At 40.4% G+C, this 10,588-nt stretch overlaps 1 protein-coding gene across 6 annotated transcripts in view; it reads right to left on the bottom strand.

Moving 5' to 3' along the window:
- The window catches only part of Fam156b (family with sequence similarity 156 member B), a 77,780-nt gene that overhangs the window by 37,687 nt on the left and 29,505 nt on the right, over positions 1–10,588 (bottom strand). For 4 of the 6 annotated variants that reach the window (XM_023708173.1, XM_023708174.1, XM_023708175.1 and 1 more), the window contains one exon: positions 5,049–6,748. In XM_023708173.1, coding sequence (XP_023563941.1) covers positions 5,990–6,628 — 639 coding nt within the window. In that variant the 5' untranslated portion in view covers positions 6,629–6,748 and the 3' untranslated portion in view covers positions 5,049–5,989. Of the gene's footprint in view, positions 1–4,726; positions 4,794–5,048; positions 6,749–10,588 lie in introns of those variants that run through there. The other 2 variants (XR_002819467.1, XR_002819468.1) reach the window with 1 other exon arrangement.

Below are 10,588 nucleotides of genomic sequence, written 5' to 3'. Positions count from 1 at the left end.
CTTAGAACAAGCTTAGCAAAGCACAGGGACCGCGGTTCAATCCCCCAGCACCACATGCCAGCCAGCCCCGCCCCCTGATGGGCTGAGCTGGCCACACACACACACACACACACACACACAAATAAATAAATAAATTTAAAAAAAACCTGCAAAAACTTCATAAGCACATGGAAATTAAATAGCATCCTCCTGAACAACCAGAGAGTCACAGATGAAATTAAAGAAGAAATTATACAACATCTATAATGAAATAAAAAAGAAAATATAACTTATTGGAACCTGTCAGATGTGATGAAAGCAGTCCTCAGAGGGAAATTTATAGTGGCAAATTCTCACGTCAGGAAAGCAGAATGAACACAAATGTACACCCTAATGCTACATCTCAAGCTTCTAGAAAAAAGAGCACAAGTCAACCTAAAATCATTACAAGGGAGGAAATTATAAAGATTAGATCAGAAATTAATGCAATTGAGACAAAACAATAAAAAATTAATGAATTGAAAAGTTGGTTCTTCAGAGACTAAATAAAATTGATAAACCCCTAGCCAACCTTATCAATAAGGGAAAGAAAAAAACTTAAATTCACACAATAAGGAATGAAAAGGGTGAAATCACTGAAAATCTTCCATACCTACTTTGAAAATCTTTACTCTCATAGGATAGAAAATTCAGAAGAAATGCACAGATTCCTAGAAATGTATGAATTATCTGAGTCAATAAGACATAAAAATTCTGAAAAGCCCAATACTGGTCAATGAAATTGAAAACATAATTAAAATTTTAACAAAGAAAAGCACAGGTCCTTACAGATTCATGTCTGAATTCTACAAGAAATTTAGAGAAGATTTAACACAAATACTTCTGAAACTCTTTAGTGAAACTGAAAGGAAGCAATTCTCCCTAACTCATTTCTAGAAGCAAGTATTACCTTGATGCCAAAACCAGAGAAACTTAACCAAAAAAAGAGAACTACAGGCCAATCTCTCTAATGAACATAGATACAAAAACCCTCAATAAAGTATTAGTAAACAGAATCCAGGTAATAAATCAAGAAAATCATAAACCATAACCAAGAGGGATTCATCTCAGGAATGCAGGACTGGTTCAACATATGCAAATCTATAAATGTAATATACCATATCAGCAGAGTCAAAGACAAAAAATACATGATCAACTCAATATCTGCAGAAAAAGCTTTTGAGAAAGTCTAACAGTCTTTCATGACTAGCACTGTATGAAAAATCAGAAGAGATGGTCCTACTACAATTTGATAAAAGCAATCTATGACACACCAACAGGCAACATCATAGTAAATGGTCACAAAATGAAAACCTGTAATCTAAAACCAAGAACACGACAAGAATGTCCACTGTTACCTCTCCTCAATATAGTTCTTTTTTTTTTTAAAAAAATACAGTTCTGATAACATTAGCTGCAGCAATTAGACAGGAGAGAGAAATAAAAAATAATAGGAAAGGAAGAAGTGAAATTATCATTATTCACAGATGACATGAAACTCTATTTGGAAGACCTCAAAAACTCCACCAACAGTCTTCTATATTTAATAACAGGGGGGTGGGGAGATGGCTCAGTAGAATAAGCGCTTCCCTGGGAAGCGCAAGGGCCTGAGTTCAATCCCCGGTTCCTCAAAAAAAAAAAAAATTAATAACGAACTTCAGTACCATAACTGGATACAATGTCAACACTCAAAAATCAGTAATATTCCTGTACACAAACCACAAACACACTGAGAGAGAAATTAGGGAAACAACACCCTTCACAATAGTACCCCCCAAAAAGAGAAATATTTAGAAGTCAATCTAACAAAAGAAGTAATCTATACATTAAATAATATAGTACCCTGAAAACAAAGATCAAAGAAGATATCAGAAAACGGAATGATTTTCCTTGCTCATGGATAGGAAGAACTAAAATAGGGAAAATGGCCATATTCCCAAAACTGTTATACAGATATAATGCAATTCTGATCAAAATACCACTCACATACTTCACAGATCTTCACAGATTTAGAGAAACAATTCCTAAAATTCATTTGGAAATAGAAGAGACCGAATAGTAAAGACAAACTTGGGCAATAAAGACAAGGTAGGAAGCATCATAATCTTTAACTTGAAATTATACCATAAAACTACTATATGCTGATACAATCAGCATGGTACTGGCAAAAAGCCAGACCTGAAGATCAATGGAACAGTTTAGAAGACGCAGCCACAACTACAAACTCACTCAGTCACCTTATCTTTGACAAAGGGGCCAAATATGTTCACTGCAAGAAAAATAGCCTCTTTAATAAATGGTGCTGGCAAAACTGGTATTCCACATGCTGAATGCTCCAGACCATGTCTATCACCATGCACTAAACTAAAGTAAAACTTGATTAAAGATCAGAGGTGCTAAATCTACTGAAAGAGAAAGCAGGTAGAAATCTTGAAGTCATATGTGTGGGCAGGGTATTCATGAACAAAAACCAAACTGTATATAGGAAACACATCAAAGAATCAACATCTCGGATCTCATCTTATTAAAAAGTTTTGCTCAGCAAAAGAAATCAACAGTGAAAAGAAAACCCAAAGATAGGGATAATTTTAGTCAACTGTCCCTTGGACAAAGGACTCCTATTTAGAACACAAAGGATTGAAATCAGACTCCTCAAATTCAAAGACCCACTCCAAAAATGGGCATCTGAGATGAATATACATTTCTCCAATGAAGAAATACAAATAAACAGCAAGTAAATATATAAAATATATTTATATAAATATATGAAACTCTTCAGTACCACTGGTCATTTGTGAGATGCAAATTAAAACAACACTGAGATTCCACCTCACCCCAGAAGGAATGGCTATCATCAAGAAATCAACAAATACAACAGATGCTGTAGAAACACAACAAATGCCGTAGGGGCTGCTGGTATTTTGCCAGCACCATTTATTAAAGAATATATTTTTCTTCCAGTAAATATACTTTGCCCCTTTGTCAAAGATAAGGTGGCTGAGTGTGTTTTTAGTTGTGTCTGTATCTTCTAAATTATTCTACTGATCCTCAGGTCTGTTTTGTTCTAATATCAAAAAGAAACCCTTCTCCATTATTGGTGGGATAGTTTCCAAGAACTCAGATTTTCTGCTAATGCATTCTATTTTTACCCTACTTTCCCTAATGTTTTCTTGTCTGCTGGTGCCTTTAATGCTGTGCCTAGTCTAGAATTGGACATGTTCAATATGATCAGACATTATCAGATTCCAACTCATAGTCGGTAGCTTGGTATTGCCTCAGATGCCACCTTCAGATCGTCTCCTATATGCCAGACATGGGGATGCAGACCAAGACTTGAAAATGGAGCTATGGTCTGTGAATACTCCTTCACTTGTGTCCTCTAGCATTAGTTGAACAACCTTTAGTAGGCTCTGATTCACTTTGCAGCAATACTTCAGCAAACTCTCCACGCCTTCTTTACCCAATGGGGATTCTTCTATCCCCTGTAATATTTTGGCAATCCATGCCACATGAGGAATAAACTGCTCTATCATAAATACTTCCACGGTATACACCAAAGCTTGAATATTATAGTCACCTTCAGAAGTCACAATAAATGTTGATCACCAAGGCTAGTGTTAGGAAATCAGGCTAAATGGAAGATAACTAGGTCAGGAGGGTACTGTCCCTGTGAATGGATAGACATAAGATTTGTAGGTGAGTTTGGCTCTGCTGACATGTGAGAACAATATCTGCACCCCCAACACCACTTAATCTTCTACCATGTGAGCATGTAGTAAGAAGGCTCTCAAAAGACATCAGGTACCAGCACCTTCAGTTTGGCTTTCTCCACATCCAGAATTGTAGAAGTAAATTATCTTGTGTATGAACTACCCAGAGTGTGGTATTATGATACAGCAGGAGAAAATGGACTAAAACAGTATCTAATCAATGTAATACTCAATATTGAAGGGCTAGGACCAGCTCTGCAATTCTTCCTCATTTCCCAACCACAGAAGTCAGCATAGTATAGAATGGAGAGCGGTCAAGCGAGAAAACCTTGGTGATCGGTTCAGTGCTTGACTTCCACTGGCACTATAAAATTTCTTGATCAACAAACTGGCCTAGAATGTATGCAGGGTGTGGTTTGGTGTATGGGGAGTCAACTGAAAGGTTGTGTCTCTGGCCAGTACATCACAACCTTGCAGTAAAGTGGGAGTACTTACCTCCATTTCATTGCATAGTGGTGAGGATTCAGCATGACATCTTAGACTTGCTCCTTAAAAGCATGAATTGTCCTCTGAGGTCACTGCGTCTCCTCACTTCATCCCAGTTCTCACACAGGGGAATGGGTTAATTGTGCTAGCTACAGTGCAGATTGTCTAAGCTCATATGTCAGTTTGGCATTCTGCTACCTGTGTGACCTTGGTGCATTCCCTAATGTGGATCTGGAACTGTTGTAAATGAGGGTCTGTGGGAGATGATGAAATGAGTGAACCTTCAGGAGCACACAGAGGAGTCTAACACTGAGTAAGTGTCACGAGAGTGAACTAGTATGCTACTCTTCACACTTTCAAATTGCTGTTCTGATTTTAGGCCTTCGAGTATGAAGAAAGGAAAGCTGCCCTTTATACGTCTGGTCCCCAGGACCTGAGCAGCAACCCTGACAAAGTCATCTTAACTCTCAAGTTCTCTGATGAGATCCCAAGTTTTGATCTGAGAAACTCACCTGTTCTCAGGTCACTTCTACCAGCAGGAGACACAGATTTTTACAGCAGTGCAGTCCTGGGGCTTTCCTAAAAAGAGAGTGACACAATGTAGAATTTGTTTTGGGCTTGGAAGAAGCTCAGGTCCCTGGTTGGCCTTCAGTGCACATCATAGGACAAAAGCAGGGGAAAAGAAGGTAAATCTAATTTGCCTGTACGGGGAAAGAAGGTAAATTCAATCATTCAGGCTTCTTGAAATTAAAAGACATGTCTAAACTCCAGCAGGACTTTCAAATAAAGCAGGCATGAAAATGCTGTTCACCGACCAAGTGGACCAGGCGACAAGGAAAGGCTCTTGGAAACCTCGTCCAGGGAACCAGTGCCAACACTCAGGGGCTCCTTCTGGGAGCAGTGGCCTCTGCTCCCACCCTTATGCATCAGAGGACTTTCTCCCAGCCTCGCTGCTTGGCCGGTATAAGTGCTGGTCTCACTGTGGCACTTCAAATAGCAGCTGCACTGCTCTGGGCCTGCCCCATCCCTCTTCCAAATCTCCAGGCGCACAGCTCCTCTTGATATGCTCTGGTCTGCTGCTTGGGGATTTCAGGGTAGTGACCTGAGTGAGAGTCAAAGAGAAACAAACCACTACTGATAAACAAACCTGCGTTCTAACGTTACTTTGCTTTCACAGATATGTTTATTTGGTATTAGCGATGAGGTACCAAGGCAAAGTCTTGCACGGGAGCATACTACTTGATTGCTAAGGAGCAGGACAGCACAGTCAGTGTATTACAGTCATGATAGTTTACACGTACAGCACAATGCTGAAGCATCAGGTTCTAATTCCACATCTCTTTCCCACACCTTTGTGGCAGCAGATGTCTGCACCTGGATCTCAGAGTCAAGCACTGCCATTTCGAGCGCACCTGCTGCTCCTGGTAGCAGTCAGCAACATGATACAAAAGCACGCATCAACAAGGCATTCACACTACACAGACATCTTTTGCCTTCCTGACAACAACGAGCAGAGGTGGAGATCTAGGCTGGGAAATCGACAACATGCAGCATGGGCGCCAGATGAGGGGAGGCGGGGAACACTGGTGTGCAGTCTCCACACTGAATGCCTCTCAGTGTTCTACGGAGGACGGGCAGGAAAGACGAGGACACAGGTCTCAGGACTCCTCTTCCAACAGTGACTTCTGGTCTCCATCAACAGCTCAGCTCCCTAAAGCTGCCAACACGGAACTGTCTGAATCCCTACAGGTCTCTGTCCCATGAGGATGAGCATCTCAGTTTTCTTCCAACCACTGCATGAACAGCCTCTGGAACATGCTCTTGCTTTCCTGTTGCCTCTCCAGTTGGTACTTTTCCTCTGGCGGCTGCTGCTGCATCCCACCTGGCTGGAGGCCAGGCCGATTGCTGCCCAGGCTAAGGGTCAAGCCACTGAGACCTTGCACGAGGGTTTCCCAGGAGGAGGGGTTGAGGGTCCCACTCCTCTCCCCAGTGACACGAGAAATATTTGGTGTGTGGGCCTGACAGTATTGACACTGGCATCTGAATTGATTCTGAGATCTAGTGCCTGGGAAAGAGACCCTGGTTTCCCTTTCGACTGGGTAAGGTACCATGTGATCACGGTGCCTGCGTCTCAAGTGCCCCAGGAAGGCTTTCTTCCTCTGAGGGAACCCCAACCTTTCCCAGTGCTGCTCCGGCAGAGTCTTCTCTTCCCTGTACTGCTGCTCGAACAGTCCCTCTCGCAGAGGCACAGGTGGGTTGGAGCCAGGACTGATGCTCAGGTCACTGAGGCCCATCACTAGCTGTCCTGTGGAGGAAGGCCAACAGATTGCTGTCCCCTCCTGGGAGCTCTCTGCAGCAGCCATCTGGGAAGCTTCTGCATTCAGCCCTGGATTCCATTTCTGGAGTGGATCCATGGAGGTCTTGTCTGAGCCAGAAGCTCTGCCAGGCCCTGCAGTCTAGATGGGAAGGTGAAGCTGGAGGTGTTCAAATAACTAGACTGGAGGTATGAAAGTACAGAGCCAGAAGATTGCACACTGCAATGAAGGGTGGTAAAAGAAGAAGGAAAACTCATGACTATTGATTTCATTTGAACTTTCTCTCCTTCTACTTCCTAGGTGCAAAATGGGGCTGATCATGTGATACATCTCCTATGCTTCCTAGGAGGATTACATGAAGTAACACATGTCCAGAACTTAGAATATTGATGGTAGATCTCAAAGGTTGTAGAAAAAACATTAATCATTGTAATGTGTAATGATGAGATATGAAGAATGAAGTGCTTGCTTTTTTCCTCCCTCCCATAGTAGGTAACAAACCTCAGGTGCTCTAAATACTGATTCATACCCCAGCTCTTTCTATTCATTTTTAAGCTTTTAAGACAGGGTCCCACTACATTCTCTAGGCTGGATTTTAACCCATGATTATCCTACCTCAGCTTCTTTTTTTCAGCTCTTGAGTGGCACCACAACCAGCTTTGCTGATGTTTCCAAACTACTCTCAAAAATATTAGGAATGAGCAATGTGTGACCAGCACAAACTTTCATAAAGTAGACATTTATTAAATTGAAAGTATGTGTACAATGGTGAGACACCCTTGGGACCTCTAGCTTTACATCTAAGAAAAACTCTAAATGTGTGTAAACAGGAATTTCCTTAATGAGAAATAGGAGACAGAATCAAGAGAGCACAAACAAAAAGATACAGAGGGACATACTGAATGACTCAAATACTACTTATAAACTTGTACCAGGAATAAAGAGAGGAAGGAAGCAATTTATGAAGAGCACTAATAAAGAAGAGATTTCACTATAGTTCCAGAAAATGGTCAACATACTTATTCTGCCATGCGCTTCAAATAAGTAAATGCTATAAATTTACTTATTTACACTCAAAATGGGCCCATAAGTAGGAAATTGTAATCTACCAAAGTTCACCAAAGATCATAGTGTATGCAGTCTTACATCTTTTACAGAAATTGAACTGGTCATTAAAAACCTTTACACAACGATCATGAGGCCCAGAAAAGTGAATTATTTTTTGATGTTAGCATTGCACTGATTGCATGAAAACTACAGACACATATTGTCTTAGCACATGTACAAAGTTGAACAGAAAAATAATAGTTTTAATTTAGCAATATCACCATAAACCACAATCACAGGACTTCAGGGATTGCTCTTTCACTAATTAAAAATCAGCCAATGTAATCTAGGTGGAGAAAAAACTTGACAGGATCATATTAAAGTATAGCAAAAACCATTTGACAAGATGCAAATTCCACTGCTGATATTAAAAATTACAAACATCAGGAATAAAATATCATTTTCTGAATCTGTAAAATGGCAAGTATAAAAGCCCCTAAAACTAGCATATCATTTAATGGTCAGTGATTAAACTGTAATTTTTTTTAATGTATTTGGTACAAGGTCTTACTACACAGCTTGGACTCATAGTGATCTTCCTGTTTTCAGCCTACCAACATTGGGATTACAGAGGTGCTACCACGTTGGACCACCACTTTGGGTCTTGGTGCTAGCTATCTCAGAGAGCCTTGGGGCAGAGCTGGTGTGGCATGTGGTACTGGGGATTGAACTGTGATCTCTGTACTTACTTAGTCTGCTGGGCCATCTCATTGGTCCTTAAATCCTTTTTAAAATAAAGGTGAAAACAATGCCCTGGGCAACAAATGCAAGGCAGGAGGCATTACAATCCCTGAGTTGAAATTATACTACAAAGCTTCTGTGGTAAAATCAACATGGTACTGGTAAAAAAAGACTTGAGGATCAATGGAACAGATTAGAAGATCCAGATACAACTACAAACACACTCATCAACCTTATCTTTCAGAAAGGGGTCAAAGATTTTCAGTGGAAGACAGCCTCTTTAACAAATGGTGCTGGAGACCTAGCTTTCCACATCCTGAAAACTAAAACTAGACCCGGGTCCATCACCATGCACTAAAGTAAAGTCAAAATGGATTAAACATCTAAACATTGAAACAGAAACACTAAATCTCCAGGGAGAGAAAGTTGGTGCAAATCTTGAAGACATAGAAGTAGGCCACAGTTCAGGATCAAAACAATCTGCACGGGAAATACTCCAAAGAATCAACAACTGGGATCTCATCTCATTGAGAAGTTTCTACATGTCAAAGAAATCACCAACAGAGTGAAAAGACAACTCACAAATAGGGGAAAAATCATAACCAAAAATCACTCAAGCAAAGGACTTTTATCTAAAGTATATAAAGAACTAAAAAAAATTACGCTTCCAAAATTTAAAGACCCAATCCAAAAATAGGCATGTGAGATGAATATATACTTCTCAGAGCAAGATATACAAATGGCAATTAAATACGTGAAAAAAAGTTCAACATTACTGGCCATTCGAGAAATGCAAATTAAAACAACACTGAGATACCATCTAACCCCAGAAAGAATGGCTATCATAAAGAAATCAACTAATAACAAATACTAGAGAGGGGGTGGTGAAAAAGGAACCCTTCTCCACTGCTGGTGGGAATGTACACTGGTATAACCACTATGGCAATCAGTGTGGAGACTCATCTTAAACTTAGAACTGGAGATCCCATTCAGTCCAGTTATTCCCCTTCTGGGTATTTTTCCAAAACAACGGAAAACATTATACCATAGTGATATATGTGCATCCTTGTTTATATGAGCACAATTTGTCAGAGCCAAGGAAGCAACTAATATTCCCATCACTTGAGGAATTGATGAAAAACATGGAGTATTTTTATACAGTGGAGTACTACTCAGCTATTAAAAAACCTCAAAGCCTTTATAGGTAAGTGGATGCAACTGGAGGCTATACTCATAAGTGAAATAAATCAGACCCATGTATGTAAATGTTGTATTGTCTCCCTAGTGTAAGAACCTGAAATAATATATAAAATCTGAAAGGTATAATATAGTAAAATGGAAAGAAACAGAACGTAAGGATTAAACAACAAAGATGAGAGAAAGTAGAAAAGATAGGAGAAGGGGGGGGAAATCATGCAAGTATACATACAGGATGGTTGAAATGATTGTACTAATAATTTTCATGAGTGTTTTCAAAATAGTGGTTAATACTTAGAATTTTCACCCTAACTCTATGTTGATATCTGCCATCTGAGCAACTACATCAAGGACAGCAATGTGTAATTTAGTACAGGGTCTACAAGGTCTCACTACACAGATGGGACTCGTAATGATCCTCCTGTTTTCAGCCACCAAAGTGCTGGGATTACAGGTGTGCCCCACCACGCCTAGTCTCAGTGCATCCCAGGGGCGGGGCCAGCACAGCACACCAGGGATAGCGAACCCCGGTCCCTGCGTCTGCTGAAGCAGGCAGTATAATCTGCTGAGCTATATGTTCAGCCCCAGAACAACAATGCACAATAAAAACCCATGGTTGAATGTTTCTTATCTTGGTCTTCTAAATGTGTACTGTTTCCAATGTCTTATCAATTATCATTACAATTGCTTTAAAATAAATTTAAAAGAAAAGACAAGGTAAAAATTTAAGATTTCTTGGGCTGGCCAAATACCTCAGCAGATTAAAGTGCTGGCAAACAGGCGCAGGGGCCAGGGGTTCGATCTCTGGGCCTGCCATGCCAGCCCCACATCCAGGGCGTGCTGAGACGGCAATTGAGACTGGGTGTGGTTTTCAAGGTCAGTGAAGACTCAGGACATTGGAAAACCTGTACTGTAACATCATGTAATTCAGTTGTATCCCAGATTTTCTGATCAAGGAGATTATGGGGCCACAGCGGAAGGTGATCAATGATGTAGAGTGTGCCTAAGGAGAGTCACATGGAGAGAAAACATTCTCTCAGGCTTTCACAGAGAGCAAATTGGTCAAGCAATGGC

Source organism: Octodon degus, unplaced genomic scaffold, assembly GCF_000260255.1.
Source record: "Octodon degus isolate 3935 unplaced genomic scaffold, OctDeg1.0 scaffold00335, whole genome shotgun sequence".
NCBI lineage: Eukaryota > Metazoa > Chordata > Mammalia > Rodentia > Octodontidae > Octodon > Octodon degus.
This window is presented reverse-complemented; position numbering and strand designations above follow the sequence as displayed.